At 35.3% G+C, this 12,214-nt stretch overlaps 1 protein-coding gene across 1 annotated transcript in view; it reads right to left on the bottom strand.

Annotated features, from left to right (window-relative positions):
* Positions 1-12,214, bottom strand: part of PLEKHH2 (pleckstrin homology, MyTH4 and FERM domain containing H2) — a 56,609-nt gene that overhangs the window by 33,161 nt on the left and 11,234 nt on the right. Inside the window, exons 3-6 of the mRNA XM_030499237.1 lie at positions 3,899-3,961; positions 2,706-2,855; positions 2,183-2,266; positions 552-633 (exon numbers count right to left, since the gene is read on the bottom strand). Coding sequence (XP_030355097.1) covers positions 552-633; positions 2,183-2,266; positions 2,706-2,855; positions 3,899-3,961 — 379 coding nt within the window. The remainder of the gene's footprint in view (positions 1-551; positions 634-2,182; positions 2,267-2,705; positions 2,856-3,898; positions 3,962-12,214) is intronic.

The raw sequence follows: 12,214 nt of genomic DNA on the forward strand, positions 1-12,214 counted from the left end.
ATTCAACTGTGATTTAGGTGAAATAATGCTCTTTGGAGGGGATATTCCCATTTCCCACATTTATAGTCTATGATTTTTAAATTATATCCACTTGGAAAGGAGCCTGTTGATACTGTGGCTGAATTAAGTCAAATGTAGTAACTAAACAAATCTGATCATAATTCTGATTCCCAGCTGACCATTTGTTAGAAATAGCAGAGGCAGACTGACATTCATCTATTCCTTAACAGTGCTAGGACCACCAATGCTATAAAGTGAAAGCAAAGATCTGGCATAAATCAAGTCAGATGTTACTACTCACATAACCTCTTAAGTAACAGAGATACCTGTTCACACACCAAAAACCAGCTGTGGTTTGTCTGCATGTCTTTTTAATGAAAATTAAATTATTGCTTGCCTAACACCTTCATGTACAGTCACTCTGATGTCAGTTCATACTGACATCTTTGTGATTTCACAGAATATTTCAATTATGTGGATGCACAAATTAATAAGGAATAGAAAGAAGTATGCCATATATAGAGAGGTTTTTAAAAAATATGCGGATTTACCTTGCAGTTTAGATTGTACCGTTTTCATCTCTTTGGTTTGCTTTTGGTTGATCAAGCGAAGGTTCTGATTTTCCACCTCTAACTAAAAGCATATAAATGTAATCTTATCCATGGGTGAAAAAACTTTTAAAGTCATTACGTCATTTATATTTTCTCTGAATTTCTGCCTATCCAAGGATAAAGCTAGTTCAAATGGCAAGCTCCTCTCTGCTACTTCTCTTAATGCCAGTCTAAGCATTTGTTTATTCCGAACAACTAAATTCCCTGCAATGATTACTTGCTTAACTTCTGTTAAAATCAATCCTCCAAACAAGCAAACCCAAGACTACTTTGAAAAGCCTCGATAATTAAGAAAAAAGAAATCTGCATCAGCATTTTTAATAAAAGCAGAGGGCTTGGATTACAAACTTCTGTACCACTTGGCAAACCCAAGAGCAAGCAGACGAATTAGAGGGAATGATGGTGCTAATGCCTCTTACCATCCCACAGCTAAGATTAAAAACATAGGTACTAAAAAAACTTTATACAAACCAAAAGACCTTCTACAGGAAGAAAAACCCTAAGAACCCATTGCTGTAACCCACTACCAGGAGGTAAAAGATGTTGGTTCAAACTCCTGCTCCAAATTAGACAAAGAGAAGATTTGAATCTGAGTATCTTACATCACCAGAAAGAAGCCAGCAATTCCACTTCCCACTGGGTGACATCTACCCACCCCTGTGCAGATAGCTTGAGATTCTCCACGTTTCAAACTAAGTAAATAATTTCAGTCATATCTGATTTTGTCCAAACTTTTTCAAGATAATTTTAGCTAAACTTACTTGCATTTTTATTAAATGATTTCAAAAACTCTCCTTGCTGACTAATAGTAAATGTTACTTTTAGTTTCCTACTTCAAAAATAGTAATTTAATTCTTTTTCAACTGGAGTGAGTATAATTTCCGGTTAACCACAACAGAGTAGGATTTTAACTTTTACAGCAACTTTAAATTCTATACAAACAAGGAGAAGAAAGCACACAGAAACTAGCAGCCTTAGGCAGGGCAAAGACATGGTTATCTTACCACAGCAGAGAAACAATGAAGACAACCAGTCTCTTTTGAGAATAGTTATTGCCCCTGAAACTATTCATGACTAAAAGCACTGTGGGCACTGGAAAATAAAAAAATTATCAAGTCCTTTTTTCTGCCAGACTTGGTCAGCTTTCTGGGATTATTCACACTTCAGGCATCTGATTGAGCAAGCTCAATTTGCCAGCTGATCTCTTTCACTTGGTGGAGATAAGTAGACCTTCCAGAGAGCAGTTCTGGGCCCTTCCTCCATAAAGAAGATGCAGCTATACTAGCTGACCAAATTAGTCATCAGAATTTAAGTGACATGGATACTCTGCCCTCTCTGCTGTTGTTTTAATTTTAGTCTTTCAAGCAAGTATGTATATAGATCAATGAAACCGGGAAGTTTGGTGAGGATTTTTGTTTGGGGTTTTGTTTTTTGGGGTTTTTTTGCTGTTGTTGCTGTTTGTTTCATTTTGGTTTTACTATGGCAAAAAGCCCTTTAACAGCCAAATAGCCTAAGGGATATCCAGTCACACCATTATATTTTCTGTACAAGTACCGTAGCAAGAGTTATACCTCATGGAGCTTGACTGTCACCCATTCTTTTATTTTAGCTGCTTTTTCTTCTATGATTTTTGCTTCTTGCAGTCTTATTTGCTTCTGGAAAAAAATTGACATAAGCATGTTTTTCACTGAGTATTACAGTCTGCCTGAGTAGTCTCTTCAGACACAAATCCTAAGATTGCTTGAAGTAATTCAGTCTCCTGGGCAATACACAGTGATTTTAAAAAAAAAGGTAAATGAATAGGCCATTCACAGAGGCTGCTGCTCCTCTTTCCTCTACGAAAAATTGAAGCTCTTCAGAGGAAACAGTGAAGAGGAAGAACATCTTTCCGCTCTTAAAAGTTAGATGTTCTTACAAAGGAAGCCAGAACATAATTTGCAAATGAACAGAACTTATTCTAATGCAGTACTTCTAATGGGAACCTTTTTAATCAAACAACAGAAATAATTCTAAACTTTTCTGTCCTTTTATTTTCCTTTTGTATAATTAAGAATGGAATTGATGCTCATCTTTTCTAACACCATTATTGTTAACCTGTTCTTCAAGTTGTTGCTCCAATTTTTGTATTATGTCATTTTTATCTTGTATCATGATCTCCAGATCTTGACATCTCTTGTACAACCTGGTTTCTGATTCGCTTGTTTGAACATTGGCTGCTTTTAGTTTTTCTTCCATGACTTGTACCTATGTGGAAGGTCAAACACAAGACTTTAAGAAACATCGTTAATGGTAGTAATTTAATCACAAGATGAACTGTTAAAATTGCCCCCCCACTTCAGATTCAAGATAACCCTACAAAGTTCGGAAGCCTATTTGAGTAAAAATTCCACAGTGCGCTATGTCTCCCTATACATCTAATACCAATAGGGCTGGCAAAACACTGATAGACCTTATGCAGATTTTCTCAGTGTCTGTGAGAGGCTTCTAGGTTTGTAACACACAAGCTGTCAGAAACACCCATATGGGAAGAATGCAATTTATGTATAGGGAGCTGCCGTTAGGCTTAATAAACAATGTTTTAATAAATAAACAATTGCACAGTGTAAAAAAACACCAACAAATTAACAGAAGCACTCTAAAAAATAGCTAAAAAGTACTGGGCTTGTAGCCAGAAACTGCCGTCAGTTTTCGAGCTCCAAATTAGTACATGAACATTTTTATTTTTACACTTTCAGTTTCTATCTGTCTCACAGTAAGGTACGAAGGATTTTTAGGGAATACCAAAGATATGTTCATAAAATATCTGCAGTAGCTCTATCTGCCATTTGGTATCAAAAAGTAACTTTGGTTAAATATTTAACCACAATTTCATTCTTTAGATGACATAACTTCTACAAGAAGAACAAACAACATAGAATAATCCTATTTAGAGACTGTATTGGATAGCCTCATTTTATTTTCTTACGGATTTTCTAAAATAGGTCACTGTTTCCTCTCCCTTTTGTTTTCACGTGCATCAAAGACTCCTGATGCACCAATACAGAAGCTCATTACATTGACCTATTTTCGATTTGTGCTGTTAGCTTTGACTTTATTGAACTGAACTGGGTAGTGAACAGAGAAAGGTGTTAGAACATCTCTGGTAGGACAATTCAATACATGTAAAAGGAAACTGTCTTCTTCCTTTTGAGCAATACTTAAGAAAAATACCAATGTTCTGAATTTCCCTTTATTACAGTAACATGCACATAGCTAATGGAGATATTTTCCAATTTTTATATATATACCTGCTGAAAAGCTCTCTCAGCTTGACGATCAGCATCTATAACTTGTTTCTCAAGCTGCTGCATCTGTAGATACATAAAAACATACAGTAAAATGGCCATGCCTTGTGCCCATCACCAGAAATACCACAGTGAAACATGTTTTCATGGTCTGTTTTGAAAAAGGAAAAGACAGGTTATGGCCAGGAGCATAAAATAAATAAAAGGATAAACAGTGTCAGACTGGGAAGATAATTCATCATTATGACTGTATTAAAACATTGTTAAGATTCTTCCACGGAAAAAACACCAAACCAACTCTTCTTCACAGTATAACTTTGTGGGTGCTGTATGGCATACTGCTTTTTTTTTCCCTGTTACCAAGAGTAGAAATTCCTTTGACAATAGCCCTGAAACTTTCCTCATGCAGGCTCACAGTCTTAGAAAGCGCTAAGCTCCTTCACATCCTTCCAAAACTGGCAAGAGTAAAGGGTACTTGGCACATGACACAATTTGGCTGCTAATTCTTCTGAAGTTGACAAATTTAGCGTTTGGGAGGAATTGTGCTACGAGGCCTGTGCCAGACTCCTCCACGTCTGCGTGGAAGAAGGAGGTATGTGGCAGAAGAGACACGGTGGACTCAGGTGCTCCATGGAGACAAATGCGAAAAACCACAATAGAAATGGATGAAGACAGAGACCAGCACAACATCAAGGAGCGCAGATCACTTTTGAGCAATGAGAGGCCCTGATCCGATACTTTATAACGATGCCTAACAAATCATAGGCTCAACCTTTGCCCTGGGCCTTGGAAACTCCCTGCATTTTAAATGATTTATTTTGAAAGCTTTGTAAACAATGTGGAACAGAACAGAAAGAAATACTTTGTTTAGATTTTGTTAGGAGCCCTCTAGTCTTATTTTGGTGAACAATACAATTCCGTCCTCTTTTAAAAAGTAAACTGTGGTTTGAAATAACACTAGAAAGTACATAAGGTATGCCATGATTTAAGGACTTACTGCTTCTCAGGAAATACCTAGCTAAGAACTCAATTCACCTGAAGAGGATGAAATATCAAATAATTAACATTGGGATACTCAGTATTCAGCTTCAAAATTATTCACAGAAAAGCATATGATACAAATAATGCAAATGAAAATTATTTATTCCTTGTCCAGTTTACTGCTTGGTTTTAAAATAATTAGTTTAATTCTGTCCTGTTTGTACTTGATTTCTGACATCCTGCAGTTTCTTTTTTTACTCTCTGTCTCTTTTTCTCTCTTCCTCATTATGTTGTCAATCACATGAAACAGATTTTTGTACTTTTAGCACCTCGTCCAGACAAGGACACAGTGATCATTTTCTATCAATCAAAAAACTGAAAACGGAGAAAATTAGTTTTCACTAACATAAAAAAAAAAAGCTGTGACTGACCTTCTAGTACTTCCTCATATAATACAAGAACCCAAAGTCCACATCATAATACCACAACACACCATTGATACAAGAGCAACAAACATTTCACAGTGTGCATGGTCAGGTCCTCAATGAGTTGTTTTGCAAGAACACTTCTAAGGAGAAGATCATCCCAGTCATTCATATACTAACAGTCTGGACAGATGGACAGGGAGCTGAGCCGCCTTTGTTTCTCTCTGGTCGCATGTATTTAATTTCGTATTTATATGAATTCATGTTGAGATTTTGAGTTTAATTTTTAGAATTTTGAATCCTCAGGTTACTTTCCATCTGTCTGTCTGGTTTTACATTCAAATAGAAGTTTGGTTTACAAGACTGACTTTAATATTGATTTTAAGACATTTCTTTTTTAGTGAGTTAAGCATTCAGAAATTGAGGGTATTTCTGAACATATGATAATCTAACATTCCACTGTAGTAAAAGCACTACACTAAACCAAGTAGAAGTGCAGCTATTATATCATTAATGAACATTGTTAATACTCTAATATCATGACAGAAAACTCCTTCAGATATTTATAATGTGAAATTCGTTGTTGATGAATAGCAAGTTGTTTATCCATTTTCACAGTCAAACAATTTGTATATGCTCATAATTGCCATGGCAGTTAACTGGAAATTTCTTTATGTCCCATAAGTAAAATTTCAGCTGTAAGGTCATATCAGAAACCTGGCAGATTTAATAAATGGAAATAAAACCTGAAAATGTTGCTTGCCAGGTCCATCCAGCTGCAGCTCAGCTAGGTCTGACTCAGCTTAAACCTGAAACAACTAGTCTACCTAGCAGCATCTAACCATCACTGAACCACTGTACAGTCAATAAGCAGTAGTGCTGCTCTTCTACACAAAGGTTTGAGTTCTGGATAATACTGAGCATCAAAGTCCCACGTTCCTTGCATGTTTCTGCACTGAAACTGCACATGGCACCTTTTGCTAGAAATACGTACTGTTGCATAGGACCAGAACATAATAATACATTCATGTAGACTATCGGGACAAAGAATATGACTTAAATAAAACTGTTGCCAGGATGAATGTAAAGCCAGGAGCCAAAGGAACTGAGAGAATAATTACCAATAAAAATAGCATTCAGAGATTAAAAATGGAAGAACAAGGTTTATTTTTGCTTCTTTAAGAGTTAACTATTTCAAGCAGGTATGCTAAGAAGCTTTGCGTGGTCTCACAATACAGATATGCCAGTCAGCTTCCTGGCAACAACTAAGTGTGAGATTTTATTCAGCAAATTTCTAAAGGGTCTTCAATTTATTTTAGGAGGCTCCTGTTAAAAAAAAAAAAAAAGTAATCTGTATCATTCAGCAAGAATGGAATCCATAGTTACCAAACATGAGCACTTCAATTCCAGTTAAATTGGCCAGCATTTCAATAATTTGATGCTACAAAACAATTACTAAGTCAGTCCTGACTCTACCTTTATTTAGAGTTTATGTAGGTTTCTTTTGCAGTGTGTTGTAACAATAATGAAACTTTCAAAATATTTTTTTTCCATTTCCATAAATAATCTCTAACCAATCCACAAAATGGTTTTGTCTGAAAAGTGAGATTTACATCTATACTCTGCCTGCTTTGCTAGTCCATAGGCCTGAAGAAAGAAAGAGAAAATATGATTGCTTTTAGGATACTCTGAAGATTATCAAACTTGTTAGGCAAAATACTGGAACTAGTTCTAAGGGAAGGATTTCTCTTCGAAAAGAAAACCTAACCTTAAACCTTCTTCTTAAGTTAGTAAGAAGTTTTGTAACAATGATCACAGCACTACTGAGAGGGAAAGAGAAAGGAGAGAGAAGACAAAAATATGTGATTGGACTAATAGCTAATTGTTTAAATCAAAAGCCATGCTTTGAACTTCTCAAGAATAAAATACAGTGGTGAATTCTCTTTCCCAGTGACTATGACCACTTCAGGCCATGGACAGATAGCTTAAGAACCTCAAATAAAATAAAATAAAATAAAATAAAATAAAATAAAATAAAATAAATAAATAAAAAAGGCAATACTACCTAAACTTGACCTACTTAACCTCATGATAGAAGTGGCAGGTAACTGTAGCCATATCCACATTTGGAGGCAAATGTAAGCATGCTTTACAGACACAGGAGAAAGAATTCTTAACTATGGCTGAAGCTTGAATATTGATGACCAACTCTGACTTTATACTGAAGGGGATCTGAAAATCAGAAAAGTTTGCTGAACCAGACTTCTCTCCCACCAGCTTCTTTCTACATACATATATGCAAATCACTAGTATCACTGGAATTAAATAGTGTGTATCAGCTATTAGGCTAGACACCTCTTGAATGAACCACAGTCTGTAAATCATTAACAGACACAAAGTTGGCTTCCCTTTAAGGAGTAACAGGGAGGGCCAGCATGTCATTGTTAACATTTGGCACATGAAGTATATTTAAGCTTCATTTTCTATCATGTCCTGAATGACATAACTTGAAATAATGCCCCAGTTCAGCAAACCTCTTGTAAGGAATACTGTCACACATATCTGATTGGCTTTGGCTCTTTGCAAAACTCATTAAGGATTCAGAAGTGCCCTGTCATAATCTAACTGGGTTTGGTTTTACAGTCTTAAAGAAGAAATGTTTTGGGCCCATGAACAAAAACTACTGACTAAAGAACAGTATAAGCACAGGTACAGAGGAGCAGACTGCTACTTTAACCTGCACTTTCTCCTCTTTTTAAGTGTAAAAATTCTCCTACAATTTTCAGAAAATGTGTTAGTGCATGCTGCATCAATTACGTCAATTATGGAAAACAGTATCTATTGTTAGAAACAGGTTTGTTTTTAAATTTAGTAAGGAAATGACCACTCTACATCTGACACTCATCAAACTGAGCTATTTTTGTTCTAACAATGAACAGAGAAATGCCACATGTGAATAAATTCTGAATGCTTTGAAGAAACATGGCAGTAATAAAAACCAAGAGGTGTACTGCCTTGGAGGTCTGGACATTGAAGCACAACACACACACATGGGGAGACTGGAAGTTCTTTAAAATACAAAAGCACATCCTACAGCAATTCTTTTTCAAAGGTCACCTGGAAGTTTCTTGACTTTATTCAGAAATGTTCAACATATATTTTTTTGTGCAATTGAAGAGATTTTCGTTTTCTTAAAACATGTATTGCACAGAATCACCAAAGAGTATAAACTCAAAAGTCATCACTCAGAAATTTCCAAAATACTCCTTTTGTATGCATTTATGTATATAAATACTTTCATTTTTATATATATATATACTGATCATTGTTCCCGTAATGTGCATTAGCAAGAAATTACAGCTCTAACAATTTTCTTGGTATTTGAAATAAGTATTTAATGATTTTTAAGGGAGTATTTTATTTTAAAAATAAAAATTGTTGGAATTCTTTCCCTTTTGAGATCTGAAAAATTTTAGGAACAAAAATTTAACTTTCTATCCAAGTCAATTTTCAATATAATACCTTGTCCCATTCACATTTAAAATTTGCATTATAATCAGTGCATAATACACCATCTCCTCATTTTTAATGATATAAACAACACTGTTGTATCACACAGACTTTTTAAAAATCTTTTTGAAATAAATACATGAAAAAATATGACCTTTAATGAATGAAAAGCACTCCTCTGTAAGCCCTTCAGAGTGTGCTAATACAAGGTCAAGAGTTTTCAAAACCAAAAAATGTGTTAAAACCTAATGTTTCTGAAGCAGAAATACAGTCTGTCTACTGATCAAATGCAGAACTTCCAGTGACTTGAGCATGGTACGTTTAGAGTCTCCCTCTCCCTCATATTTCAATTTTTCAATTCTTCCCCATCTGAAAAAAAGGCCCAAACCATCTGTGCTTGAAAAATAATGTTCCACACAAAAACTAGTTAATGTGTCCATTTTCAGATTTGGTGAACTATCAGTCCTCACACCACACAGGACTTAACAAAACTAAAGAAACATGGGTATATGGTTGCTTCTATAAATAAACAAATAGGAGAAGCAAGTTAGGTATAAGCACACCTACAACTGTTTTTCAAAGATTCAAGCAGATATAAACAGGTGCTGAATAAACATAGGCTGGAAATTAGAAGACCCTCATTTTCTACATTGACTAAAAAAGATTTTGGAACTACCTTCTAATAGAAGCTATAAAGACAAAAGATCTGACTTTTTACGTGGTGTTTGGTAAGTTTATAAATGGTTTGAAGAATATGCCTGCCAGCTATTCCAGAGCACTGCATGTGACCAAGATTTCCCCTTTTGGTTCTATACTCCTATTTGAACCCAAATATTTCAACAAACGTCTGCATTTCCATAAGAAAAGAGCCAGTACTCCTCAAAAGCAAGTAATCTGTTTGTCAGTGGCTTTGACAACCACCAGTTTTCATGTTTTAAAGTATGCTATGCTCGGTCTATACATGTATAAAGCCTTGCGTATGTTTGTTAGTTAAAAGCATTGGTAAAACTGTTTTAGAAGCATGATTTACTGTTTTTACAAAAAGGTCTCTCTTCTGGTAGTTTAGCATAGGAAAACACAGTAATATTCCTCCTACTTCTGTAACTCATTTATTAAAAAGCTGACTGGGTATGTTCCATCCATATTTTCAAACATTATTCCTCCTGTCTTGACACTGATTTCTCTTCTACATATTACGTATCTTCTAAGGACAGTGCTATGTCTTTATAAGCTAAAGAACATCAAAATATGTTCTTAACTGACCAGTTAAGCCATATAGACCAAACACATAAAGAATACAGATGTAAAATCAAAGTATTAATATTTCACAGGAAAAATAAAGAAGATAATATGTAAAGAAGGAATTAGCACAAGCCTTGAGTAGGATATACTTTGTTCTTTACTGGATGATTTTTTTATCCCAAAGGCAACATAATAATTAGACTTATCTTTTGTATAACAGCTTTTCATATTAACTAATTAATAGAAATCCATCTTGTCTCATACATCTAGGAAGTGATACTTCAGCCCTACCTATATTCATGAAATTAACTATGCCTTCAGTAAAAAATGAAATATTTTGGCACAAAAGCCAAAGAACAAGATGAACAAGATGAAACCTATAAAAATATTTCTCAGCGATGTGGATTTAGTCATCAAAATGAAGAACTGCCTTATGAACACTATCTTCTTTCTGTCATGGATCTCCCCAGAATGGCTAATGCTAAAGGCTAAGTTTTAATGGGGCTCAAATGTTCCTTAGGCTACTTACAGATCAAGCGTGGTGAATTTTTTTTCAGTTTTACTGGTTTACAGTATAGGGAATTTTACTGTTTGTTATTATTTCCTACATGAAAAAAACCTAAACCAAACGAAACACACACACAAAACCCAAACTCCCCCCAAAAAACTAACCCTATAGATGAAAGAAATAGTTATCTGGCTTAAATCCCAAAAGCTACAGCCTTATTTTTCCTTCAGATGCCACCTGAATGACCACTTAGGTTATGATTACTGCAAAATTCAGCTTAGTGTTCACAAGCAGGCAGCTCTCAAGCCGCCACTTTCCAGTGCATTCCTATTTTTTCCTTCTCTTGTCTTCTCCATTCTTAATACCAATTAAAAGGTAAAAGGCTACAATGCTTCTAATGAACAAAGCAGTGCCAACTATTCCTCTGCAAATTTGCCATCCAACCAACTTCTCCTCTTTATTTTATCTCTCTCTGTTCATACTATTCACCACAGGGATTATGTCTTTGACTTGTGGTCAGAAATACGGATGTAAAAGCAATTTGGGTCTTTAATGCCAACATACATACACATACATACATTCCTCCTGCTTCTTCCGAAGATGGCTTGTAGTTCTACAGTCTTGATATGCAGAATCACAATCCTGTCCACTTCTAACTACAGCAGCTTTTGGCATCACTCTCCTAGTTAGGCAAAAGGCACTACTTAATTGCAAGTCTCTATTAACTCTCCTTTTTAGTACTTCAGCTCATTCGCATGAGCTATGTTTAGCACAAAAGCCTTTCCCTGGAACAAAATGAAACTTACAAAAATTATCAGTTTCCCTCTGCTCAGTTTCCAAAATGATCAGGCTCAAAAGTTTTATCAGTCTCCATGACATGAGGCCAGTGTTATATTTTACTTTTTTCAAGTTCTTTTCAATATTTAAACATAATTTTAAGAATAGTTATTTAGCTCGAAAGGTCTTCCTAGTGCTTGTTAAATGAGTGAAAAGTACATGAAAAAAAACAACATTTCACATTTCAGCTGAGGTCACTGTAGTAAAATTAATGATTTCTTCTGGAAACTATATAAATTAAAAATATAGAACAGAAAAGCCCAGGGAAGGAACTCTTCCAGAATTAGTAGTCTAGGTGGCAGTAAATATTCAGACTTAAAATAGTTACATTCAGCAGTGGGATTTAGGGAGGCAGCGTAGTGAAGGACAAGTGAGCAGCATGTAATGTTGGCTGAATAATTATGCTTTTCCCAATGTCAGTCATAGGACTTTCCTAAGCCTGGTAAAATACTAGGAATGTTCACTCTTTCTGGCTGTCGTCTTTTCCAACTCAGATCTGGTCTTGATAGTTAAATTGCAGAGATGCAATCAAATACAAATTATGTAGACCGCCACTTTAGCACAAACAGGCATTATGATAGCATTCAAAATCTTGAAAGAAGTGAAGATACCGTTTAGCAAGAATGCACCAAAGCACTCTAGCAGGCAAGGAAAAAGAAGCCTCACATAGTGCTTAAAATTAAGAGAAATGTATCGACAGGTGGCTGTTCATCTCTATTAAAAGGCAGCTGCCTGCTTTGTTTTGTTTTGATCATTGTACTGCGATGTGGAAATTCTTGCTGAATTGCAAGTTCTGATTAGAGCCACAAGATGAAC

This window comes from Strigops habroptila, chromosome 10 (genome assembly GCF_004027225.2).
Source record: "Strigops habroptila isolate Jane chromosome 10, bStrHab1.2.pri, whole genome shotgun sequence".
NCBI classification, from domain to species: domain Eukaryota; kingdom Metazoa; phylum Chordata; class Aves; order Psittaciformes; family Psittacidae; genus Strigops; species Strigops habroptila.